Genomic DNA, 27447 nt, shown 5'->3' with positions numbered 1-27447 from the left:
TTTTAATCTCCCATTCATTCTCTGCTGAAGGAATTAACTCTTGCCAGGGTTGCTTCACAGATACCAGTAGCCATTTGGTACCTCTCCATGTGGCCATTCTTCATGTATAGATTGTGAGTGTTAGCAGGCCATCTGACCGTGGAGGTATCATGGCTGAACCCAAATCTGTCCTCACTCAATGCCCATATATCTGCAGGGGTAAACCTATAGTAAATAGGAGCAGGAACCCAACTGGAGGTCAGTTAACTCAGTGCAGACTGGGAATTAAATTAGTAAACTCATGGGGCTGGATTTTACCAACCTCGGCGGGTCCGTGGCGGGCGACGTCGGTGGCGGGTCCTGGCCTCGCTGCCAGCTCCAGCCCGCTGTCCAAAATGATTTTCCCCTGATTGGGCTTGTTGAGCCCGCCCAGCGCGTTTGTCGACCAATTGAAGAAAGCGGGTCTGATGACATCATTTGATGACGCATCATCAGCCGGATTCCTTAAAGGAGCCATGCGCAAATTAATTTTGACATTTGTGCTGTCTGTTCTACAGCATTGAGGTGCTACAAGCACTGTAGAGGTACACTGACGAGCACTGCAGAGGTGCACTGATGCACCCAGGCTCTCCCATGACTCCCTCCATATGCTTATGGAGGGAGTCACAGCACGCAGGGAGGTTCCCTTCCCTTCCAATGGGCAGGAGATCAATGCAACCTGGTTGCACATCGCACAGGAGGACACAAGCAGGGATGTCGTCAAGAGGACCAGACTGCAGTGGCGCAAACCTTTCAATGATCTCAGGAAATCACGAAATGTTACTGCAAGGCCACACTCAACCTCATCCTGCTGTGCCACTCATCACATCCCCATCACTCTGCCTTCCCTACCCTACTCCTGCACATCCTTATTTGCACCAACTTACCTTGCACCTCCACCCATCCCTCTCTATCTACATTATCACTTCCCCATCTCACCAGCCACCCCTCACACTCACCATCATCCTTGTGCAATCATACCAACTAACAACACACAAGGTTAGGCACTTGGCTGTTTTATGCAATGTTCATGTAAAGTTTCTGTTAATGTGGTGTCAAACATTGAAACCTTTATTTTGAACACTTTGCTTTAGACAGATTTGTGTGCACCTTTGGAAGTGGCTTAGTGAGTTGCAGTGAATGGTGAGATATAACGGCACCCCCTGCAATGGTGATGAGTCTGAAAGGAATGGCTTGGGCATTGTAGGAATGCTTTATGGTGTTGGTGTGGAGTGGTGCCAACCTGGCGCATCATGTGGCAGCCAGGGTGTACAGCATGAAGTGAAGTTAAGTAAATCTGGCAATGGTGAGGCCATCCCTGGTGTCCCGGGCAGCAATGTGGTTGGGTGCTGATGCCCTGTGTCCTGTGCAACATCAGTTGATTGCGGAGAAGGTTGGTGTTGTTAGTGCTGCCGGTGTTGGGGCTGATCATGGTGGGATTCTGAGGATCAAGGTGAGATAGTTTCAAGGGCACCGATGCTGATGGAATAGATCGCAGGTGAAGTAGAGATGACAGAAGCGATCTGTCAATGGTGGGAGTGGTAATGAGGTCAGGCTGGATGGAGACTTGTGTAAAGACTTGCAGCATTCTGGATCTGTAGTGGAAATGCAGTTTACAGAAGCTAGTGGCTAAGGGAAGATATCTGATTCAGCTGGGAGTTTTGACTTGACATTTGAAGCTATCAGCTGAAACAATGGCAAGTCACCTCCTGCTTCAGCTTCACTGACGAGGTCTAGGCACAGTGGAAAACCGGTGGGCGATCTGTCAAAATAAAAGCATTAAGTGGCTGTAAACAAGCCACTAATGATTCCAATTGCCTCCCCCGCCGCTGCATGTTGGGTCTGCTCAGTGCTGGCAGACCCGACGTTTGGGAAGAACGTGTGGCGGCGGGTTGACAGTGGGGTCCCGACTCGCTGTCAAAAAAAACATTTTCCCACCCGACCCACCACTGATCGCGCCTGCTGACCCCCCCACCCCCACCGCAAAATTCCCCCCATGGTCTTTATGGCTGAGCAATGCATTTATATAATAAACTAAAGTGGAGGGGAACTGGGTGGGTCTGATACGGTGGTATTTTTGGATTCAGATTCAACCCAGACTAATGGAATGAATGTTGGTTGCAAGAGTTGTTTGTGAAACTACTTTGGGCAGTCTCAATCCAGTTGCTTGTGGGCATGGGCCCAAGGCACAAAATTGACCCAATTGCTACTGATTGACCGTTCAGACCAAAGTGTGGAAGTTTGGTCATGGAAATGGGAAAAATGCCGCACTGTTGCAGTTGGGGTGTTCTTCTGAGATTGTGGCTGAGGCACATTGCCAGGGCAGAGTGGAGGGAACTTTATTCTGCATCTGCTGTACCTGACCTGGAAGAGCTTGATGCTGACACTGGGGCCTAGAAATTCAGTTTGGGGCGGCCAGCTGGCTAGCGCCCAAAAGTTAGCGCTGGGCGCGGAGCCATTTGCGACCGTCAGATGTTCGTCTTCTGCGCCCCAATCCGGAACCGGGCGCTATTCCAGGGTGTGCCCGCCTCCGCTTGGGGCGCTGAAAGTGAATTTCAGCGATCTTGGCGCCGCTGCGCCAGCCGCTGCGGAGCGGCAGGCTGCGGTACTGCAGGCCTCCTCCTTCTCTTAAGGGGGAGCTGCCTGCAACGGGGAGATCGCCGCTGGAGAGTGCCGGCAAATGAGCCCGGCACCTCGGAGAAGTGCCGGGTTCGCAGAAAGCAGCCGGCAATGCCGCGGGGGAGGGGGGGTGGGGAGGAGGCCGGGGAAGGAGGTGCGGGCAGGCGGCCGCCGAAAAAGCGGCCGGCCGCACCTCCACCTTAAAGCGCCCCACTAAGGCTAGAGTACGGCCCCGATTTCTGGTCGCTGTTTGCGGCCGCTGCGGAACAGGCGGCCGCAACTAAATATGGGGATCGGGGCGGAACCGGGGCACTGCGCACACCGATGACGTCATCGGTGCCGGTGCAGCGCTAACAACTACCGCCGCCAATACCGCTGCGCTGAATATCAGCGCAAACTCATTTTTGGCGCAGAAGCCCTCTTTAGGCGGTAACTGGCCGCAAAGCTGGCAGCGCCTTAATGAATTTCTAGGCCTGGGTGCCTTAAGTGGACAGTCTTGAATTTCCCAGCACTAACATTCCTTCACCTGGATGAGCAGAACATTTTAAAAAAATGAAAGGGAGTATTAAGCTGCTGTGACTCACTTAAGCTGATGTGTTTTTCTCACATCTGTCTAAAGTTGCATACGTAACAACAGTCACTACACTCCAACATTAATTAATTGTGTAAAGTGCTTTGAGGCATTTTGACATGAGCCGTATAAATGGATGTCATAATATGATATATTATAGTCTGTGCTTCTATAACTTCATACATTCTAGAGAGATCTATGCTTAAATTGGAAGATAACCGGACGATTGAACTGGAAGGTGTGAATAGAGCGGAACAGATTTTCCATGTACCATCCAATCTCAGTATTTGTTTGTTATAAGCAGCTTCGAAATCTTCTGTGTTTTTGGATCTGATTGAAATTATGTATGTGCAGCGCGGGTGAACTAGTGAAAAAATGCTGAATGGTGGCTGTCTGTGGAGAGGGGAGAGGTTACTCTATTCATCAAAATAAAATGACAGTGCGATTGACGAGGCACAGATTTTTAATTGTATCACTGGGCAAACTGCATCACATTTGTAACTTTGATCTGGCGTGTTTATAAATACCCTTTTTACTGCTTATCTGCCTCACTCTTTCTTTATTTTCTTCAGCCACTTGGACTCCCGAAAGTCGGCAGTTGCTGGCTTTCTGCTGTTGCTGAAGAACTTTAAGGTGTTGGGAAGTCTGGCTTCCAGTCAGTGTACCCAATCGCTCACGGCCAGTCAGGTAAATCATCTGCATTCATTTTTTCCACTTATATCTATAACTATAATAATCATGTTGACTTTTCATCAGGTTTTACAGACCTGGCCCCTAGGGGTTAAGGGCTTAAAAATTGAGTAGCACCCCATTTGGCGAGGGAATATCGCGGCGCTACGTGCCGGCAAAAGAGCCCGGCATTCCGCGGTGGGGGGGGCGGTTCAGGAGGCCGGGGACGGGAGCGCTGGCTGGCGGCCAGCAACAAAAATGGCCGCCCCGCACCTTGCCTTTAAATAGCGTCTCCCCGGCTGCAGGTAGACCTCCCGACCCTGTCGGACATAGCGTTCGGCGTTAAGTCAGGGGGCGCTCCCAAAAATTGCGAGCGGGGCGCCGAGCACGGCGATGACGTCATCACCGGCAGCGCAGCGCCGTGGGGCGCTACTGGTTAGCGCCGCTGCTAACCTCCTGCTGAATTTCTTGGGAGGCGTGGCTGGCACCGTGCCCGGGCACTAGTTGCTTTGTGGTTAGCGCCCACGCTAACGGGAGGTGCAAAGCAACTGAATTTTTACCCCTAAGTTTTTTGTCTTAGTTTTAAGTCTTATTTTTTAAAAATCCTGGTGTAGTGGTAGTTGGTTAATGTGCTCTCTGTTAATGAGCAGCTTTCCTTTCTTTGGAAAAAGGACCAAGAAAATAAGTTAAATTGTACCTGGAAGCGGATATGGATTTGTGCAGAACGAGCGAACTCTTAGTGACTTTGAGCTAAGGAACCAGTTGAACTTAAGAAGCAGCCTGCCATCTAGAGGAATGAATCCAAACTGTGTCCCCTGATTCAGTGGAGAGCAGAGGATCAAGGTCTGCATGCTGGTTGCCATGGAGGAATGGTCTGAGACAATCAATTAGGCTGATCTTAATGTTTTATTAAACGTAAATTACACCAGGGAGCAAACCGGAATGCTGCTTGATCTTTATGCCCATCATAAGTAGTGAGCAGCACTGAAGTAATATTATTTTTCATCTCGTCACTGTTCAGGTGCAAGTGGATGTGCATATGCGTTACAACGCCTCTGCTAATGAAGCTCTATGCTTGGAGATCTTGGGCAGCCTGAGGCGCTGTCTTAGCCAGCAAGCTGATGTCAGGCTCATGCTCTATGAGGTATTGATGTTAAAAGTTATCCTTGTAATATGTCAAGTTTGATCCCTATAATAACTGTTAGCACTATTTGTGCAGCTTGAAAGATGTTTTCTTTTTGAACCCCACATCTTCCTCTTCACTTTTTAGATCAGCATTAATTTTTTCTCTTTTTCAGTCAGCAGGGTAACCTGAACCTGCTGATTCCATGTCCACTGCTTTAACTAGTAACATAGTTAAGAGCCAGTCATTTCTTATTTATTTTATCTCTTTGAAAGAGGACTGCTTCAGCAAACTGATATGTGTGGTCCGTGCTGGGTACTTTGTCAGTGTTGCATTCATCTAAGAGAGTCGATGATTGTTGTTACTGACCCATCCCTGTCGCTCCCGACTCTCATTCTATCTTTGAACAAGTTAAAGAGTTGCTCTTTGGTAGTTTGTTTAATTGTTCCTCTCTTCTATTTTTTGGAGGGCTTATTTGATGTTCTACGCCGAAATTCGCAGCTGGCAAATACCATCTTACAAACCCTGCTTTCACAGGTGAGTGCCAGGATGTAGATCAACAGTGGCACTGGTTTGCCAAGATGAAAGTTTGGGCAAATTACCCATTAGAATTTTTAAATATGTATTCTTCCTAGTTGTGCGGCCTTTGGTTATAAATTATTCTGCACTTCGAAGGTAGCCCACCTACTTACAGGTCTCTGCTGCTTTTGAACCAACTGTTGGGAGGCTTCCGAGAGTAGCCATAAAATCATACAGTACAAATGGAGGCCATTTGGCCCATCGTGCTTGTGCTGCCTCTTTAAAAGAACTATCCAATTACACTCACTCCCCTGCTCTTTCCCCATAGCCCTCCAAATGTTTCCGTTTCAAGTATACATTCAATTCCCTTTTGAAAGCTGCTGTTGAATCTGCTTCCATCCCCACCCCTTTGAGGCAGTGCATTCCAGATCATTATAACTCGCTACGTTAAAAAAATTCTCCTCATCGCCCCTCTGGTTCTTTTGACAATTATCTTAAATCGATGATATCTGGTTACCAATCCTCCTACCAGTGAAAACAGTCTCTCCTTATTTATCAAAATCACTCATAATTTTGAACAACTCTATTAAATCTCTCCTTAACCTTCACTGCTCTAAGGAGAATAATCCCAACTTCTCTAGTCTCTCCACATAACTGAAGCTCCTCATCCCTGGTATCATTGTGGGAAATCTCCTCTGCATCCTCTCCAAGGCCTTGACATCCTTCCTAAAGTGTGTGGTGCCCAGAATTGGACACAATACTCCAACTGAGGCCTAACCAGTGAATTTTAAAGGTTTATCATTACTTCCTTGCTTTTGTACTCTATTTATAAAGCCAAGGATCCGACATGCTTTTTTTAACTGCGTTATCAACTTGCCCTGTCACCTTCAAAGATTTGTGCATGCGAACCCCCAAGCCTCTCTGTTCCCGCACCCCCTTTAAAATTGTCAGTAATTAACTTAACTTTCCCCTCCTACTCCTGTTCTCGCAGCATGATTTGGTCACTGCTTTCCTTGGACACTAAACTCTGATTGGGAATGTGTAAATAAAAATCACCTCTATGTTGGGACAAATCTGTGTTTATCACTGTCATGTGCTCATAGAAACATAGAAGATAGGAGCAGGAGTAGGCCATTCGGCCCCTCGAGCCTGCTCCGCCATTCAATGAGATCATGGCTGATCATCCAAATTCAGTACCCTGTCCCTGCCTTCTCCCCATATCCCTTGATCCCTTTAGCCTTAAGAAATATATCTAACTCCTTCTTGAATATAGAAACTCCTTCTTGAACATGCACTGATGTGTGTCAGAACCAAGCCACTTATTTTTTTTTAAATCATTATGTTTGAACCTTGTGGTCCAGGTGAGAGAGATCTGTGCTGGGGACTGGAACACTTTCCAGATCAGGCACCAAATATCAGTATCAAGTCAGCTTGTACTATATGCAATGTTCCCTTTAAGCTGTGCGTCCGTGCAGCTCTCTGGACCGCCCGCACAGCCAGCTCGCTGGCTTTTCAATGCAAAAGACCGAGCATGCGTGGTATTTTGAATGGGCCCCGCAGCCCCTTAAAGGGGCCGCGCACCTAAAAAAAATTAATGGGAACATTGGCTATATGTAGCTGTTCATTAAGCGCTCCAGGTTAGATGCAGACTAAAGCTCTCTCTACATACTGTTCCAACCTCTCAAAAACGCCTGCTACTGTACCAATGTTATTTATTTTCCTATTTCCCACACCAACCATGGGTGTCTTCAAGTGAGATTTTTAATTAGTGCCACTTTTGCTGCGGGCCATGCACATTAGAAAACGTCCCATATTCATTCACGCAGGAGCCTGACAGATAAGACTTTCAACAGTTATCTTGATTACTGAATGATAGATACTGATTGACATCACATCTCCCAGCACTAAAAATAAACGTGTACTGCTGTAACATCTTGCCTCAGCTGAAGCGATATTATGAACGGGAGGAGGACCTGCTGCCACCTCTCAAGCTGGAAGGTTGCATCACCACTCAGGGAGGCCAGATCTACCTCCAAGAACCACTGGTAATCAAATAATTTATTATTAAGTTTGTTAATTTATGCATCTGGATAGATCCAATGAAAAATGACTATATTGAAATATGAAGGCTTTTATGATTTCGTACTCAAATGTTGCGACAAGTACTAATATAATAGCAAAATACTGCGGATGCTGGAAATCTGAAATAACAACAGAAAATGCTGGAAATACTCAGCAGGCCAGGCAGCATCCGTGGAGAGAGAAACAGGGTTAATGTTTCAGGTCTGGGACCCTTCAAGGACCAGACCTGAAACGTTAACCCTGTTTCTCTCTCCACGGATGCTGCCTGGCCTGCTGAGTATTTCCAGCATTTTCTGTTGTTATTTGCGACAAGTACTATTCTGGTTCATGTGGTAAGTTCACTTCTATGTAGGAGTGAGCCGTACATGCTTGGAAGGTCCCAGGTTCTGTCCCTTGTCTATGAGCCTGCTGATCTCAGCTGGGTTGGTGGTAGGGATGCTACAATTGGCATCCATTTCCCTAGGGTGGGGAAAGGAAGAGTTTGGCAGGATATTTGCTCCTGATCCAGTGACCCCCACCAGAAAATGCACATGTGGACGTCTGTTGAGGGCAGCACAGGGCTTAGTTGTGATGTTGCGTGGCCTGGGTTCAATAGTCTTTGCTAGCTGTCAAAGCTCGCAAGTGAAGATTGGACACTTGGGTGAAGTACCAGAGGGCAGCTAATGCCTCTGGAACTGTACCGCACCAAGAGCCTTCAGGAGAGGTACAGAAAGAAAAAAGCAAGAATGTGCTTATATTTAAATATGTTAGTAAAAGTGACTTATTGTACAGCAGGAAAGTGACCAATGTTCGCGTTAAGCTGCGCGGCCGAGCAGTGATCTGGAGGTCCCGCGCAGGCCGTTCAACGGCTTTACAATTGAAATAATTGCGCATGCGTGAGAAATTGAATGGCCCGTTAAAGGGGCCGTGCACCCAAAAAAAAATTCGCGGTAACATTGAAAGTGACTTTCACAATGGCCATGATATTTTACATGCGTAGTGTCAATTGGGCTCAGTTGGCAGCATTCTAATTCCAAAGGTATGTGTTCAAGCCCTGCTCCTTGATTTGATTGTGTAATTTAGATGCTTCTCACGTACATTACAGTACTGAGGCAGTGTTACATTGTCACAAATGCTGTCCTTAAGATAAGATGGTAAATTGAAGCCCCATCTGCCTGTTCCAGTGGTTTAGGTAGATGTTTAAGATCCCATGGCTGTTATTTCTTCCTCAACCAACACCACTTATAAAAACAGATTAACTGATCACTCATCTGATTGCAGTTTCTGGCATGTTGCTGTATGCAAAATAGCTGTCATGTTTGTCTACAAACCGTCACTACTTTTCATAATTCACTTATGTTTTGTACATTTTATTTGGGATTTTTCTGAGATGTGATACGGAGCTACAGGTGCACTATCCCTTATCCGAAACCCTTGGGACCAGATGTTTTTCGGAATTCGGAATTTTTCGGATTTCAGAACGGTATTCAGAATCAGTATGTAACACCCTAGCGGGGGTCTGGGCAGCACCCCGTAAGCAAACACATTATTTTTTCTGCAGCGAACCGTATGAATATTCACACTGAGTGGGATAAATAAAGACTATAAATAGTATTACAGTTTGTTGTGTATGTACCTTTAAGGGAATAACTGGTCTTAGACTGCAGTACCGGCAGTGACCACCCCTGTATAAAAGGCCCTAGCAGGCTTCTGTAGTTTCAGTTTCAAGCTGCCTCTTGTTCAGTAAAGTACCTGTTAAACTGTTCTCCCGAAGTCCGTGTATTATTGAGGCGCGGACTTTACACAGTTTATTTGTACAGTAATAATTTGGTAAATTAAATAGTGGGATAAATATAGACCATAAATACTCTAGTTACGCTCCACGAAAAAACTTTCGGTTTTCAGAGGTTTTCAAATTTCGGAATTGCGGATAAGGGATAGTCTACCCGTATATAAAGTCAAGTCTTTTTTTCAAATGAAAAGAAAAAAATAAAGACTTGTGTTTCTATAGAACCTTTCACGACCACCAGACGTCTCAAAATGCTTTGGGTATCGCAGCCAATTAAATACTTTTTTTTTTTGAAGTGTGGTTGCTGTTGTAATGTAGGAAACATGGCAGCCAATTTGCACACAGCAAGCTCCGACAAACAGCAATGTGATAATGACCAGATAATTTTTTTTTAGTGATGTTGATTGAGAGAGAAATATTGGCTCGGACACCGGGGATAACTCCCCTGCTCATCTTCAAAATAGTGCCATAGGATCTTTTACATCCATCTGAGAGACGGGGCCTCGGTTTAACGCCTTATCCTAAAGACAGCACCTTCTGACTCAGAGGCGAGGGTGCTACCAACTGAGCCATGGCTGACGCACACAAATCAAATGATATTTGAGTGATTCACTTCAGTTAATGTGACTCCATTAGTTGCCCAGTTCTTGTATTTTTCTTTTGGCACAGGCACACCTTCTGTGCTGTATCCAGAACTGCTTGGCCTGGTATAAACAGTCCTTATTACATGATCATCGTGGTGATGATGATGATGAAGATGATGATGAAGGTAGTTTTCAGCATGACTTGGAGGAGCAGCTGGACTCAATCACTCGGAGAATGGTTAAGAGTGAACTGGAAGACTTTGAACTGGTAACTCTCATAGGTTTTGGAGCAATGTACCCACATTTTATTTAGCTCCTCTTCGTTTATGCTACCTTGAAGAGTATTTGTGTCAAAGCTATTTGGTCTGGGTTGTTTCTTGCTTCAAACATGCAATTGGATGATATCAAAATATTATTAACTTCCCACTTCACCCTATTTTAGATCTGTTTCTATTGAATGTGTTTATGGTCAGATATTTTGTAACTTTTTTTTCATTCTGTGTGTACTTTGTTAAATGTTTTTACCTTTCCCTAGCCTTGATTTTATAACCCCCCTCACCTACCACTAGGCTCCAGAATTTTGGACCACCAAATGATAACGAGTATGAGAGACAAAAACAAAATACTGCGGATGCGGGAAATCTGAAATAAAAACAGAAAATGCTGGAAATAACTCAGCCGGTCAGGCAGCATCTGTGGAGAGAGAAACACAGTTAACATTTCAGGTCGATGGCCATTTGTCAACAAGTATGAGAGATATGCTTTTTAATCTGGACCAACAAAATACATTTGTTAGCAAGACTGGGCTTGTGGATATGCAGACATTCAGACTGGAGGGGAAAAAAAGCTGAAGTTACTGGTTCTGCACGGCTTAGTTACACATTGCTGTTACCAACGGCGCCATCGGGGGAAACCCTATTATAGTTTCTATATAGAATCTAGTACAAACACTTTTTTAATAAAGCTTCCTTTTCAAAAAAGTAATTCTGTTTTCCTGAACAAAGAAATGATCCAACTCATTTACATTTATCTATACAGATAAATACTCCCTGGTAAATTTCCAGTTCCTGCTGTGACTGCTGGTGGTCATCCTGCTAATGCTGTCCATACATAGGAACAGAAGTAGGCCATTAAGCCTGGCATCTCTGTCTTTTTAATCCCAATTCCCTCCCCTTTTCTCCATCTCCCTTACTTCCCAAGTAAGTATCTAGTTCCCTTTTGAACACGTCATTGACTTTTTTCATCTACAATCCTCTAAGGCGCTGTGCTCCAGAATTCACTTTTAGCACAGTTCAAATTTTAAGATTATTCTGGATTCACTTACTAGAGATGAGTTGTTTCCTATTTACTCTGTCAATGCTATTTATTATTTTAAATAGTTTGATCAGAACACTCCTTAACCTCCTCACCTGCAAGGAATATAACCCAAGTTTACCCAGTCTCTCGTTGTAGCTCAATCCCTTTATCTCTGATATCATCTCGATAAATCATCACTGGACTTTCTCCAAGGTCAGAAGGTGAGGTGCCCAAAACTGAACACCTGTATTCCAAATGAGATCTTACCAGTGCTCTATGTAATGGCAGTAGTAACGCCTTGTCTCCAAATTCTATACCTATTGTGATGAGGCTCATCCTCCTGTTAGCCTTTTTGATTGCTTTTTCACCTCCAAAGTAGCTTTTAATGAGTTATGTACCTGGACCCCAATATCCTTTGTTCATCTTTTCCCCCCAGTGCTTCCCATATAGGTTTTACTCCCAATTGCCATTCATGCAACCAACATGTACTGCCTCGTGCTTGGTTACATTGAACTGCAACTGCCATTATCTGTCCATTCATTTAATTTATTTATGTCCTTTTAAAATTTCTCTTCTCCCTTCTTCACAATTCACTATGCATCCTCATTTATTATCATCTGCAAACTTAGATATATACCGCTCCATCGGTAAATCCAGGTCATTTATCTCAGTGAAAAACTGGGGAACACCGTTGCTACTGCACTCAATCTGAGAATACCAATTCTCTGTCTCCTATTTCCTAACCAGTCTCCTATCCATGCCATGAGATTGCTTCCATTTTCTATGTGCTTCCATTTTATCTGTAATCTCTTGTGCAAAATATTATCAAATGCCTTTTCTTTTCCTGCTTTTAGGACAAATCAGCAGATTTTTCATTAATGTCCAACGTTGGCATTAAAAATAACATCTATGCCATCCTGGTAATGGAAGTCTATGAAGTTCTGATGGAGTACAACTTCATAACCAGCAACTACAGGTACTGCACTGAAGTGCCCCATTGCATTTCTCAGAACTATATCACGGTGCTCACATACAATTAATTAGTTTGAAGTACAGTGACTTATGTAGACAAATGTGGCAGCCATTTTGCAACAATGAGATGAATAACCAGTTAATATGCTTTTGGTTGTATCGGTTAAGGGAGTAAAGACAGTCAAGACTGAGAGAACTCTGCTCTTCAAATAGTGGTATGTGATCTTTTAAGCCCACCTGAACTAGTGGAACAGACAGAGTGAGCTGTATTTAACATCTCACCCAAAGGATGGTACATCCAAGAATGCAGTACTCCCTGAGTAGTGCACTAAAGTGTTAGCCGAGGGTATATGATCAAATCCTGGAATGGGACTTAAACTGGCACAGCGTTTTGCTTCTGGAGAGAAGGGATTGAGAAGTATGGTGAGATCTATGAAAAAGGGCTGTAATGTTGGGTTTAATGGCCTTTCTTGTTCCTAAAATATGTATTATTCATGAATTGTTTATAATGCATGAGTGGTTGTGTTTAGTTTGCTTATAGCTGAAGGTATTGAGACAGTTGGATGATAGATCATGAAATTTCTCTCCCCTTGAGTATGAGTGCAGGTACTTGGCATGTTGTGAACTCCCAAAAGTTTATATAGCCTTTAAATCATGAGTGCATGTTGCAGCATGAGTTCAGTCATCATTTTTTGTACGTTATAATGTACAGTTTTTTTTAAATTGCATTTCTTTTGAAATTCATGGCTTCCAATGCCATTAGCAGATTGTTTCTTAATCCTGCAAGGCACCATCATTCTGGATGTGGCTGAGCTTTGTGTAGCTTTCTTGTCGTATATTTTAAATACATTTTTAAAATATATATCTCCTAATAATACTCCCAATGGCTCAGTGGGTAAATACACTATGTGACATGATACTGAGCCATTCAGAGTAGGAAGGTCCCAGATTTGATTACTAGTCTGCTGAGTTAGCTTGTCTCAGCTGGGGTGATGGTGCAGGCGCTACACTTGACCTCCACACCTGCAGCCTAAGGATGGGGAAAACTGGCTGTAGTCCGCATTCAATAAAGCTATCTTATGACCACATCGTGTGTGAGAGTAGAATGAGGCTTGGCTGCGATAGTACAGCCTGCTGACGTCTGCCATTTAGGGTCACATACACAGAACAACCACTTGGTACCTGTGGAACTATACTACTGGACAAGTTGATGTTCTCAGGAGTGGAGGAATTGGGGAGACAAAAGTTAAAGGAAACTGAAATCCTCCTTATTAATATGTTACTTTGTGATTCTGCTGTCTGATAATTGGTTGGTTTCTGTATGTTTGTTTCCGTACACTGACTTGGGCTGAGAGCAAACCTGAATTTGGAGCCTCTAGAAATTGATTCATATTGATTTACACTAGCTAAAATTTCCAGTAAAATTAAGGAGAAGCAAAATTGTAGCATGACAGAATATTTCTTAATTGTATATTGTTTGAGTAAACGTTTAACATTTTATTCCCTCCTGGACCTCCTGAATAATCCTTTCTTGGGTATTTTTAAGTTGTTTCACTGATAAATTATGTTTAAAGTAAGAAATTATGAGATTATTTCTAACTTGTTGTAGTATGAACCGGTTTGAAGATGTTATCAGCCTTTTCAACCGTTACCACAAGCTTTCCGAACTTTTGAAAGAGAAATCTGGAAAAGGCAAATCCCCCTCGTCCAGTAAAATGGCCAGGAGTCTTCTAACGTTCAGTTTTGTCTCCTGCTTACTGACTGCACTTTTCAGGTAACATTGATCTGCTCGGTGGCCTGCAGAGTCGAAGTACTGCATACAGCAACAATTTTGTGCATGAATGAGATTACCCCATGTTATAGAGAAATGCACTTTATACCATGCTGTAATGGCCTGCATCCTAGGGTCTTAAAAGAAGTGGCTGCAGAGATGGTGGATGCATTGGTTGTAATCTACCAAAATTCCCTGGATTCTGGAGAGGTCCCAGCGAACTGGAAAACCGCAAATGTAACGCCCGTATTTAAGAAAGGAGGGAGACAGAAAGCAGGCAACTATAGACCAGTTAGCCTAACATCCGTCATTGGGAAAATGCTGGAGTTCATCATTCAGGAAGTGGTAGCAGGACATTTAGAAAATCATAATATAGTCATGCAGAGTCAGCATGGTTTTATGAAAGGGAAATCATGTTTGACAAATTTGCTGGAGTTCTTTGAGGATGTAACGAGCAGAGTAGATAAAGGGGAAACCAGTAGATGTGGTGTATTTGGATTTCCAGAAGGCATTCGATAAGGTGCCACATAAAAACTTACTGCACAAGATAAGAACTCACGGGATTGGGGGTAATATATTAGCATGGATAGAGGATTGGCTAACTAACAGAAAACAGAGAGTCGGGATAAATGGGCCATTTTCAGGTTGGCAAACTAACTAGTGGGGTGCCGCAGGGATCAGTGCTGGGGCCTCAACTATTTACAATCTATATTAATGACTTGGATGAAGGGACCGAGTGTAATGTAGCCAAATTTACTGATAGGTGGGAAAGCAAATTGTGTGGAGACTGCAAAGAATCTCCAAAGCGATATAGATAGGCTAAGTGAGTGGGTAAAAATCTGGCAGATGGCGTATAATGTGGGAAAATGCAAGATTATCCACTTTGGTAGGAGAAATAAAAAAGCAATTTATTATTTAAATGGGAAGATATTACAAAATGCTGAGATACAGAGGGATCTGGGGGTCTTTGTACATGAATCACAAAAAGTTAGCATGCAGGTACAGCAAGTAATTAGGAAGGCAAATGGAATGTTGGCCCTTATTGCAAGGGGGATGGAGTATAAAAGTAGGGAAGTCCTGTTACAACTGCACAGGGCGTTGGTGAGACCACACCTGGAGTACTGCGTACAGTTTTGGTCTCCTTATTTAAGGAGGGATATACTTGCATTGGAGGGAGTTCAGAGAAGGTTCATGAGGTTGATTCCGGAGATGAAGGGGTTGTCTTATGAGGAAAGGTTGAGCAGGTTGGGCCTATACTCATTGGAGTTTAGAAGAATGAGAGGTGATCTTATTGAAACATATAAGATTCTGAAGGGGCTTGACAGGGTACATGCAGAGAGGATGTTTCCCCTCGTGGGGGAATCTAGAACTAGGGGGCATAATTTCAGAATAAGGGGGCACCCATTTAAAATGGAAATGAGAAATTTCTTCTCTCAGGGTCGTGAATCTTTGGAATTCTCTTCCCCAGAGAGCTGTGGAGGCTGGGTCATTGAATATATTTAAGGTGGAGATAGACAGATTTTTGAATGGTAAGGGAGTCGAGGGTTATGGGGAGCGGGCAGGGAAGTGGAGTTGAGGCCAAGATCAGATCAGCCATGATCTTATTGAATGACGGAGCAGGCTCGAGGGGCCAAATGACCTACTCCTGCTCCTACGTCTTATGTTCTTAAGTTCTCACATTTCCGTTGAGCCTCATCATAAAAACATCTCAGTGCTTCACAAAATGCAGCACTTTTGGAGTGAAGTGACTGTTACACAGTTATAACAGCCAAGACTACCAAAAAAGCCCATGCTTTATGCTTTCTTTTTAAGAGGAGCAAAGAACACAAAGGAGAAGTTTTGTTGGCTTCTCCTGCTCCTCCCTCCATAACAGTTATGGAACAGCCCCCCCCCCTTAGCCATGTTTATATGACATTAGTGGGGTTGGCTGCTGATGCACCAAAGTAAACTTGCCATTAACTGTAGTGAATCTCGCAAAGTTACTTTGGAGCTGCCACTGGCTGTGTGAAACCCGTACATCGGGAACCGATCCAGTAGTGAAACATAAAAGCAGCTTGCGTATGCTTTGAGGAAAATATCTCATTGATGATTTGATTATTTCCTTGAAAGGCAAATTTTGATAATCAATATACTGGTGTACAAGCCAGGACTCTGAATAATAACTTGGGGGAAAAACGTAACTATGAGGGAAATCTGAAATAACACTGGAAATGCATAGCAGGTTATTCAGCATCTGAAAAGGGAAAAATGTAACTGAATGAACCTTCCTGAAACACTAATCTGTCTTTTTTCTTTCAGATGCTCTCCAACCTGCTGTACATATCCACCATTTTCATTTTTATTACTGCAAATGATCCTGTTTCTCTTTTTATGACTCATTTTGATAGAAGTCCCACAAATCATGACTTTCTCTCCTGTACTTAGAAAACATGAAGATGCCTCAGAGTGTAGTTTGCTGTACTTGATGTGAAAGTGCTATTGTCACCAAATGTCTCGGTGCTGCTCCACCTCCTCAGCTCTTGTACTAAGCAGGACAATTTATTATACTTTTTTTCTTTTCAGTTGAAATGTGTCACAGTTTTTTCTTTAGTATAATAATTAGCAAAGCTTTTGTTTTTGCCCAGCGGACCACTGAAAGCAAAGTAAAAGATAATCTCCTGTGTATGCACAGTGATTTCGCTTGTTTTCCCAATTTCATTTTATAAATTTGCAGAGCTATAAATATTACAGGGTTTTTCCCCAATGATCTTCCCTTCCTCTCCTGAAGGCAACAGCTTTTGCTGAGATATAGCTCCCTAAGTGGGGTTAGCCCTCTTGAACTTTGCTCAAATGGCCGTTTGCCTTTTGTGAGCTGAGATAGTGAGTGGTGACAGGCTGCTCATCAATGGGGGGCATCATAGCCAGATCCTATACCTGGCTGACAACATGTGCACAGTCTCCAGCTGTAGTTGCTGGCTGGTGATCAGGAACAGGAATCCGGGCACACTTTCCTTCCTCCTCCACCAGCCCAAGGGTATTAAGGTCAAGTGTAGCACCCCAACTTCTGTCCTGTCTGAGAACACCCAACTCCACACACACTGGGCAATTAAACTTGGAACTTTTAGGCCTGCAAGACTTACTGTTAAAGGATAGTGCCTGTACCTGCTAGTCCATTAGAGATTAAACAGTCTTTGTTCCCCATCTTAAAAACTCCTGTTGTGTGTACGGTATCTACTGATTTTTGTCATGGAACTGCAGTATAGGAACAGGAGTAGGCCATTCAGCCCTTGAAGCATGTTTCACCATTCAATTAGATCATGGCTAATCTGTACATCAACTCCATTTACTACATATCCCTTTGCTACATATCTCTTGATACCCTTACCTATTAAAAATCTATAAATCTTGGTCATAAAACTTTTAATTGATAATATGTACCAAAGATCAACTTTATAATTTCCTAAAAGGAGCTGTGATTTCTTTTTAGAGATAATGCACAGAGCCATGAGGAGAGCTTGTCTGTGCTGCGCGCCAGTAACGAGTTTATGCGTTATGCAGTAAGCGTGGCGCTGCAGAAAATACAGCAGCTCGAGGAGACCGGACAGGCAGATGGAGCAGATGGGCAAAATGCTGAGAAAATATTCAAATATCTGAGCGATATCACTCGGTAAGACAGTATGTTCACGTATCTGCAAGATCACATAACGGTATATTAGCTATTCCAAAACATTTCTGTAAAATTATCTTGTCAAACGTTTTTAAATTTTTACCAGCAATAAAAAAAAAGGAAAAGCAGCGAATGTTGGAAATCTAAAATAAAAACAGAGAATATTGCAAGTACACAGCAGCTCAGTCAGCATCTGAAAGGGAAAGGCGGTTTTAGTGTTTCAGGTTCCATTGAAGAATCTCACCTGAAATGTAAACTGTTTCTCTCCGAGTGCTGTCTCGCCTGCTGTGTATTTCCTGCATTTTCTGATTTTTATTGAGAATTAAATTTATTTTTCATTGTCTAGTATTCAAATAGCAAAATAACTGACATTCTAAAAATTCATATTTGGTACCAGCAAACTACAGATTCTCTTTGGTGAGAAATAAAGCGATTCTGTATCGTCACCCGCAGTTATTTGTTACTTGGCAGAGTTCTGCTTTGGAGATACACTTCGATCCCATCGGCAGTGGAAGAATCTGGGAAGAAAGAGAAAGGAAGGACTATTTCGTTACTCTGTTTGGAGGGGTTACTGCGCATATTTAACACAGTGCAACACAGATACCAGAACAAGATTCAGCAGTTCCTCAGTGCAATAGGTTAGTGGGCATGATCTGTATTGCTTGAGAAATCCTTCTTAAGATGTAAGGAGAATATCATATGGGTCCCCATGCGTTACTGCTTTTAAACAATGAGTGAGACTGATCGGATCACCCAAATGAGAATATCATGAGTCTTTAACATCCAGTCAGGTTTTTCTAATGCTGTATCCCACTGAAACATACATGATACAAAAGCAAAATACTGTGGATGCTGGACATCTGAAATAAAAACAGAAAATGCTGGAAATAACTCTCAGGCAGCATCTGTAGAGAGAGAAACAGAGTTAACGTTTCAGGTCGATGACCTTTCATCAGAACTGGAAAATGTTGTCTAACAGGTTTTAAGCAAGTACAGAGGCAGATAAAGGAGGGAGGGGAGAAACATAGAAGATAGGAGCAGGAGTAGGCCATTCGGCCCCTCGAGCCCGCTCCGCCATTCAATGCGATCATGGCTGATCATCCAAATTCAGTACCCGGTCCCTGCTTTCTCCCCATATCCCTTGATCCCTTTAGCCTTAAGAAATATATCTAACTCCTTCTTGAATATATTTAATGAATTGGCCTCTACTGCCTTCTGTGGTAGAGAATTCCACAGGTTCACCACTTTCTGGGTGAAGAAATTCCTCCTCATTTCTGTCCTAAATGGCCTACCCTTTATCCTTAGACTGTGACCCCTGGTTCTGGACTCCCCGACCATCGGGAACATCCTTCCTGCATCTAGTCTGTCCAGTCCTGTCAGAATTTTATAAGTTTCAATGAGATCCCCTCTCATTCTTCTAAACTCCAACGAGTACAAGCCCAATCGACCCAATCTCTCCTCATACGTTATTCCTGCCATCCCAGGTATCAGCCTGGTGAATCTTTGCTGAACTCCTTCCATGGCAAGAACATCCTTCCTCAGATAAGGCGACCAAAACTGCACACAATACTCAAGATGTGGGGCCCGATTTTCTGGATCGTGCGGGAAATGTTCGGGTTCCCCAAATGTGGGGTTCCAACCCGAAAAAAAAATGGGTCAGCCAGCTGGACGCAATTTTCCCTCAAGTGGCCAATTAAGTTCCAGCATGTGGGCAGCCTTGCTAAGTGTCCATTTCCAGTCAGAAAGCCCCACAGTATGATGTCATCATTCGTGGGGCTTTTAAAGTGTCCAGCAAGCTTCTCCACCTCGGCAGGCTTCTCAACCACTCTTGCACAATGGCAGAGGAGCCTGCACCAGCTGCTGCCAGCGGCAGAGGCCGAGCTGCGGCCAAATTCAACGAGACGTCACTGCAGACCTTGGTGGATGGGGTAAGGGCCCACAGGGAGGTCCTCTACCCTCGCTCAGGGAGGAAGAGGCCTCCCAAAGAGTCCAGGGCTGCCTGGATGGAGGTGGCAGCAGAGGTAAACTCTCTGGGAGTCACCCGTAGCACCTGGATGCAGTGCAGGAAGCGCTTCCATGACCTTCACCGCACAGGGAAAGCAAGTACGAAGTTTCCATCACCCTCAACCTGATCCCCATTGCCTTTCCCCAACAGCACTCAGCTTCAGCAATCTCTTCCTCCACATCCCACTTCACAGTCACATCCATGCACCCTTACCCAGTCCGTATCTCTCTATGCTCACATTCACAGAACTATTCCACCATCCAGTCTTGTAAATAGTTTTAATGCCATCATTTTCCTGTACATAAAAAATCTGGTGGCAGCTGCTGCAGTTATGGCGTCTGTCATTTGGCGAATGGGGATATCACATAGAGGCCTTAGGATAACTTGCAGATGTCAGCAAGCTGGTCAAATAGGTAGGAAAGTGTAGGCATAGGCCACTGTCCATGGTCAGTTAAGAAGCAGTGAGGCTGCAGTGTTTGATGTACCAGGCTATGCAAATCTGCCCAGGATGAGTGCGTTCCTTGCATTCCGCCCAGCAATGTTCTCGCGCACTGGTGCCGCTGGTTGGCGGGCCTCTGCAGGATGCTCGTTTCCGTCCTCCTCCTCAGCATCATCCTCATCCGAGGCGGCTCTGTGAGGAGCCTCTTGGTTGTGCGGAATCGGCAAGCCACGACGCTGTGCCATGTTGTGAAGCACACAGCATACCACGACGATTTTGGAGACCCTGGCTGATGAGTACTGTAGGGCTCCACCTGATCTATCGAGGCATCTGAAGCGCATCTTCAGCAATCCGATGGTTTGCTCGATAATGCATCTGGTGGTAATGTGGCTGGAGTTGTAGCGCTCCTCAGCTTCGCTGGCTGGTCTCCTCAACGGCGTCATTAGCCAAGAGCGCAGGGGATATCCCTTGTCTCCAAGTAGCCATCCTTGAAGTTCGTTTGGCGGACTGAATAGCGGAGGCACAGTAGACTGGCGCAGTATGAAGGAGTCATGGCAGCTGCCAGGGAACCTGGCACAAACATGCAAAATCACCTTGTGGTCACACACCAGCTGAATGTTAAGAGAGTGGAAGCCCTTGCAGTTGACAAAAACTCCCGGATTGCTGTGGGGTGCCCTAAGGGCCACATGTGTGCAGTCAATGACGCCCTGCACCCTTGGAAAGTCTGCCAGCTGAGCTAATCCACGCGCTCGCGCCGTCACACTTGCGCGATCCCTAGTGAAATGGATGTGATTGTACGCGAGGGCAAAGAGGGCATCGGTTACCTGCGTGATGCAAGTGTGTGCGGCCGCCTGGGAGATGCCGCTGATGTCTGCTGCTGATCCCTGGAAGGAGCCTGAGGCATAAAAGTTGAGTGCGGTGGTGACTTTGATGGCCACTGGTAAGTAGTTGTGGACCTGGTGCTCTGGGCTCCAGGTCTTGCTGCAGCATTGTGCAGATGTCAGTCACAACCTCTCGCGAAAGTCGGAGCCGCCTCTGGCACTGCTGCTCAGTCATGTTGAGGTAGCTGACCCTGTGTCTAGACCCTGTTTGGGGGGTATCTCCTGCGCCGACGGCCTTCCATGCGCTGGCCCCTTCTGGCCTGTGCTGCCCCAGGTCGCTGAGCTGCAGCCTGCCGCTCCTGCTGGTGCTGCTGGTGTTGCTGCAGCCTCCTCTGCTGTTGGAGATCCTCTAATGCCAGGAAGGGAAGGAACAAAAGGCCTCCCATGCTTCTGGCAGATGCCGCCGTTGAGGAGGTGCTGAGTTAGGGTGGTGAGAGGGGCTTCCCAGGAGCTCACACTGGAGAAGTGTGAGGCTCCAACCTTCCACAGCTGTGCCTAAGCCTTCAAAAAGTTGCCCCAAGCCTTCAGCAACAAGGTTCTGCAGCCTGCAAATGCTGCCTGTTTAAATCTCTTCAGTCCTGATTGACCTGCAGCTGAAAGCAAGCAAGCCAACTCTTCACGCCAGGTTTCATCAGCAGTGTTCTCACCAGGCGTGTTTTACGTGGGGGAAGCCAGAAAATTGCAAGGGCCCTTGAAAATAGGTTTAAACATGCTAATAATTGGCCATTAGGCTCCCGCCGACTATTCCCGCCTGCGGCGGGCGGGACTGATTCAGGTGCCGCTGAAACGCGGGGGTGAAAGTCGGGCGGGGCGGGGAATCGGGTGGGGGGGGGGGTTCGCGACCCCCTATTTCTGCGATTTTTTTTTTTTTTTTTTTTTTTTTTTTTTTTTTTTTTTTTTTTTTTTTCCGGCCCCTGCCCGACGGCTGGGAGAAAATCGGGGCCGTGGTCTCACCAAGGCCCTGTACAGCTGCAGCAAGACATCCTTGTTCCTGTACTCAAACCCTCTCGCTACGAAGGCCAACATACCATTTGCCTTCTTAACCGCCTGCTGCACCTGCATGCTTACCTTCAGCGACTGGTGCACAAGGACACCCAGGTCTCGTTGCACTTCCCCTTCTCCCAATCTATTGCCGTTCAGATAATAATCTGCCTTCCTGCTTTTGCCACCAGGAGGAAAGAACAAAAGGGAACATCTGTGATGGGCGGGAAAGCAGGAAAGATTGAATGACAAAAGGGATAAGGGGGTGGTAATGGGACAGCCTGACATAGTCATACTCACAGAATCATACCTTTCAGCCAATGTCTCAAACTCCTCCATTCACCATCCCTGGGTATGTCCTGTCCCACCGGCAGGATAGATCCACCAGGGGTGGTGGCACAGTGGTATACAGCCGGGAAGGATTGGCCCTGGGAGTCCTCAACATTGACTCCGGACCCCATGAAGTCTCATGGCTTCAGGTCAAGCATGGACAAGGAAACCTGCTGATTACCACCTGCCGCCCTCCCTCAGCTGACGAATCAGTACTCCTCCATTTTGAACACCACTCGGAAGAAGCACTGAGAGTAGCAAGGGCACAGAATATACTCTGGGTGGGGGCTTCAATGTCCATCACCAAGAGTGGCTCAGTAGCACCACTACTGACCGAGCTGGCTGAGTCCTGAAGGACATAGCTGCCAGTCTGGGCCTGCGACAGGTGGTGAGAGAACCAACACGAGATAAAAACCTACTAAAGGAGTGAGGAAGAGCATGCCAGGAGCAGCACCAGGCATACCTAAATATGAGGTGCCAACCTGGGGAAGCTGCAACACAGGACTACATGCATGCTAAAAAGCGGAAGCAGCATGCTATAGACAGGGCTAAGAGATCCCACAGTCAACAGAGCAGATCAAAGCTCTGCAGCCCTGACACATCCAGTCGTGAATGGTGGTGGACCATTAAACAACTAACGGGAGGAGACGGCTCCATGAATATCCCCATCCTCAATGATGGTGGAGCCCAGCATGTGAGTGCAAAAGACAAGGCTGAAGCGTTTGCAACCATCTTCAGCCAGAAGTGCCAAGTGGATGATCCATATCGGCCTCCTCCTGAGGTCCCCACCATCACAGAAGCCAATTCGATTCACTCCACGTGATATCAAGAAACGGCTGAGCGCACTGGATACAGCAAAGGCTATGGGCCCCGACAACATCCCGGCTATCATGCTGAAGACTTGTGCTCCAGAACTAGCTGTTCCAGTACAGCTACAACACTGGCATCTATCCGACAATGTGGAAAATTGCCCAGCTATGTCCAGTCCACAAAAAGCAGGACAAATCCAATCTGGCCAATTACCGCCCCATCAGTCTACTCTCAATCATCTGCAAAGTGATGGAAGGTGTCATCGACAGAGCTATCAAGCGGCACTTAATCACCAATAACCTGCTCACGAATGCCCAGTTTGGATTCTGCCAAGACCACTCGGCTCCCGACCTCATTACAGACTTGGTCCAAACATGGACAAAGGAGCTGAATTCCAGAGGTGAGATGAAAGTGACTGCCCTGACAGCAAGGCAGCATTTGACCGAGTGTGGCATGAAGGAGCCCTAGTAAAACTGAAGTCAATGGGAATCGGGGGGGGGGGGGGGGGAACTCTCCACTGGTTGGAGTCATACCTAGCACAAAGGAAGATGGTTGTGGTGGTTGGCGGTCAATCATCACAGCCCCAGGACATCGCTGCAGGAGTTCCTCAGGGCAGTGTCCTAAGCCCAACCATCTTCAGCTGCTTCATCAATGACCTTCCCTCCAACATAAGGTCAGAAATGGGGATGTTCGCTGATGACTGCAGTGTTCAGTGCCATTCACAACTCCTCAGATAATGAAGCAGTCCATGCCCATATGCAACAAGACCTGGACGACGTTCAGGCTTGGGCTGATAAGTGGCAGATTCGCACCACACAAGTGCCAGGCAATGACTATCTGCAACAAGCGAGAGTCTAACCACCGCCCCATGACATTACCATCGATGAATCCCCCACCAGCAACATCCTGGGGTCACCATTGACCAGCCACACACATACTGTGGCAACAAGAGCAGGTCAGAGGCTAGGTATTCTGCGGCGAGTGTCTCCCCATCTGACTCCCCAAAGCCTTTCCACCATCTACAAGGCACAAGTAAGGAGTGTGATGGAATACTCTCCACTTGCCTGGATGAGTACAGCTCCAACAACCTCGAGAAGCTCGACACCATCCAGGACAAAACAGCCCGCTTGATTGGCACTCCATCCACCACCTTAAACATTCACTCCCTCCACCACCGGCGCACCGTGGCTGCAGTGTGTACCATCTACAAGATGCACTGCAGCAACTCACCAAGGCTTCTTTGGCAGCACCTCCCAAACCTGCGACCTCTACCACCTAGAAGGACAAGGGCAGCAGGCGCATGGGAACACCACCACCTCCAAGTTCCCCTCCAAATCAAACACCATCCTAACTTAGAGGTATATCGCCGTTCCTTCATCGTCGCTGGGTCAAAATCCTGGAACTACCTCTGTAACAGCACTGTAGGAATACCTTCACCACACGGAGTGCAGCAGTTCAAGAAGACTGCTCACCACCACCTTCTTAAGGGCAACTAGGGATGAGCAATAAATGCTGGCCTTGCCAGCAACGCCCACATCCCATGAATGAATTTTAAAAAAAGTAAAAAAACAAAAGATGGGTCTAGAAGAGGTGTAAATGGGAATAGCAAATCGGCACTTGCTGTCCGAAAAAATGGTGGCATAAGTTATGATATGAAGTTGTTGAACTCCGTGTTGAGTCCGGAAGGCTGTAAGGTGCCTAATCGAAAGATGAGGTGCTGTTCCTCGAGGTTACGTTGAGCTTCATTGGAACAGTATAGGAGGTTGAGGCGAAACATACCTGATGTTGTGTTTATGAAATGGCTCATTCATGTTAAAATGTGTGATACATTGATATAAATTAAATAAAACTGAGCACCTACATAATAGTTTCCACTTGGCTCAGTTGAAAGCACTCTCCCCTCTGTGTTAGAAAGTTATGGATTCAAGCTCTACTTGAGCGCATAATCTGGCTGACACTTCAGTGCAGTACTGTATTGTTGGAGGTGACATCATTTGGATAAGATGTTAAAACGGAAGCCCTGTCTGCGGTATGCTTCTTCTTAGGCTGGTGGACAATAAAATCCCATGGCAGCATTAGAAACAAGAGCAGGGAGTTCTCCTGCTGTCCTGGTCAGTATTTGTCCCTCAACCAACACTATCAAACAAAAAATCAATTGGTTATTCATACAATTGCTGTTCCTAGAATCTTGTATGCATAATGGCTATAGCGCCTGCCTGTAGCAACAGTGACTTCATTTCAAAGTCATTTGTTATGTAAAGTGCCTTAGGATGTATTTGAGACACACAAGATGCTGCATAAATGCAAGTTTGTTCTTTCTCTCTTTTCCTTCCTTCCATTAATATTGTAAACATACTGCATTGTGCATGGCGAATCTATTGGCATGCTGGTAAATGTGTGTAGTTTTGCTATTCCTGAGTTACTTGTATATTAGCATGTTTTATGATATTCAGCTGGCTGTGTGTCCCATTGCTGTGTTTTTGTAATTTTTCCTTCAAGTAAAAACTGATTACAGAAGAGTGGCAACTTCAGTGAGAAGAAGTCTGGTCAAAAGTGCAACTTGTGGTTGTCAAAAGTACTGCCACACTACTCTGAACTCGGTAACCATTGTTGAGAATATGTGATTTGCAGCCTAGAAATCCATGTATAAGTGACTGGCTCAGGGTGACAAGTGTGCAACTCTGCAGTTTTATAGTAACTTGTATATTCGAGTCACTTTAAAACTGACCTGCATCAGCAAGTTTGATCATATCTGAAATTGTTCAAAAGCATTTGTTTAGATTTCTATTTTCTTGCTGTTGATTGTTTGCCATTGTATTTGACATTCCCATATGAGCTGTCCTTCATGCATATAAAGCTTTATAGTTTTTAATATTTAAGAGCAGTGGAGTAGTTGTGATGGTTTTGCTTTGTTCCTTTTCTTCTTTTCCTCCTTCCTTCTGCCCCCACCCTTCCCAATTCCTTAACTGACCAAGGATGTGAAAGAGAAACTTCTTTTGAACTAGCATCTAGAACATGTGGACAGTGACAGTTTCTTGGATTATCCTTTCCTCTGTCAGGGGAAACCATTTGGAGTTTAGAGCTTGTTTTGTGTAAATTAAGGGTCGGACCATGAGAAACGGTGTGTGATGTGGGCAGGAACCTAACAAGGTGGAAGAAGAAAAGATGGCATCTAGCTCCCAACACCTTGTTCATACTGCAACTGGATCCAAGATTTAATTGAGTTTCCCCCTAATGATCAAGAATTAAGTATCATGCTCTTCTCTTATTGGGACAATGTAGAGTGAGCTTTACTCTGCATAAGAACATAAGGAATAGGAATAGGCCACTTGGCCCCTCGAGCCTGCTCCGCCATTCAATAAGATCATGGCTGATCTTGGGCTCAAAGCCACTTCCCTGCCCGCTCCCCATAACCCTTCACTCCCTTATCTTGCAGAAATCTGTCTATGTCTATCTCCACCTTAAATGTATTTAATGACCCAGCCTCCACGACTCTCTGGGGCAGAGAATTCCACAGATTTACAACCCTCTGAGAGAAGTTCCTCCTCATCTCAGTTCTAAAAGGGCGACCCTTTATTCTGAAACTATGCCCCCGAGTTCTAGATTTCCCCACGAGGGGAAACATCCTCTCTGCATCTACCTTGTCGAGCCCCCTCAGTATCTTATATGTTTCAATAAGATCACCTCTCATTCTTCTAAATTCCAATGAGTATAGGCCCAACCTGCACAACCTTTCTTCATAAGTCAACCCCCTCATCTCTGGAATTAACCTAGTGAATCGTCTCTGAACTGCCTCCAATGCAAGTATATCCTTCCTTAAATAAGGAGACCAAAACTGTACACAGTACTCAAAAGGTGTGGTCTCACCAATACCCTGCTTTCATACTCCAACCCCCTTGCAATAAAGGCCAATAAAGGCATTCAACCCATGCTCTATCTGACGTGGAAGAACTTGATGGAACAGAAATGGGGTAGCTTTATTCTGTATCCAACCTGTCCTGTACTTGACTTGGGAATTTTTGAGGAAGCATTGTCGAGGGAGTGTTACTCTGCATCTAACCAATGCTGTACCTGATCTGGGAGTACTTGATGCTCCCATTGGGTTCCTTGAAGACTAGTTAATGAGAGGTACCAGCGGTGCCTGTGGAACACTAACCATTCAGGAGAGGAGCAAATGGAGAAAAAACATTTTATGTATTTTATTTTTAGATGTGGTGAGTGATGGGGAAGGAGAACAGGAGAACATCAATATTACAGAGAAAGCAGCTTTCCACATCAGACAGTTCCAGGTAAGTTTCTTGTGCTTGATGCTGCTTTAAAATCAGAACTGAGCATCTTTCTATAGCATTATTGTGCACCTGCA

General features: G+C 45.2%; 1 protein-coding gene across 4 annotated transcripts in view; it reads left to right on the top strand.

Moving 5' to 3' along the window:
* The window catches only part of fanci (FA complementation group I), a 96284-nt gene that overhangs the window by 33307 nt on the left and 35530 nt on the right, over positions 1 to 27447 (top strand). For all 4 annotated transcript variants that reach the window (XM_085968559.1, XM_085968558.1, XM_085968557.1 and 1 more), the window contains exons 17-26: positions 3781 to 3895; positions 4899 to 5021; positions 5469 to 5537; positions 7463 to 7564; positions 10039 to 10221; positions 12104 to 12225; positions 13831 to 13995; positions 17459 to 17638; positions 18110 to 18276; positions 27294 to 27373. In XM_085968559.1, coding sequence (XP_085824685.1) covers positions 3781 to 3895; positions 4899 to 5021; positions 5469 to 5537; positions 7463 to 7564; positions 10039 to 10221; positions 12104 to 12225; positions 13831 to 13995; positions 17459 to 17638; positions 18110 to 18276; positions 27294 to 27373 — 1306 coding nt within the window. The remainder of the gene's footprint in view (positions 1 to 3780; positions 3896 to 4898; positions 5022 to 5468; positions 5538 to 7462; positions 7565 to 10038; positions 10222 to 12103; positions 12226 to 13830; positions 13996 to 17458; positions 17639 to 18109; positions 18277 to 27293; positions 27374 to 27447) is intronic.

The sequence above is a fragment of the Somniosus microcephalus genome, chromosome 27, assembly GCF_052327205.1.
Source record: "Somniosus microcephalus isolate GS21.2 chromosome 27, FLI_Smic_1.0, whole genome shotgun sequence".
Taxonomy (NCBI): Eukaryota; Metazoa; Chordata; class Chondrichthyes; order Squaliformes; family Somniosidae; genus Somniosus; species Somniosus microcephalus.
The sequence above is the reverse complement of the archived record's forward strand: the minus strand, read 5'-3'. Positions and strand labels throughout refer to the sequence as shown.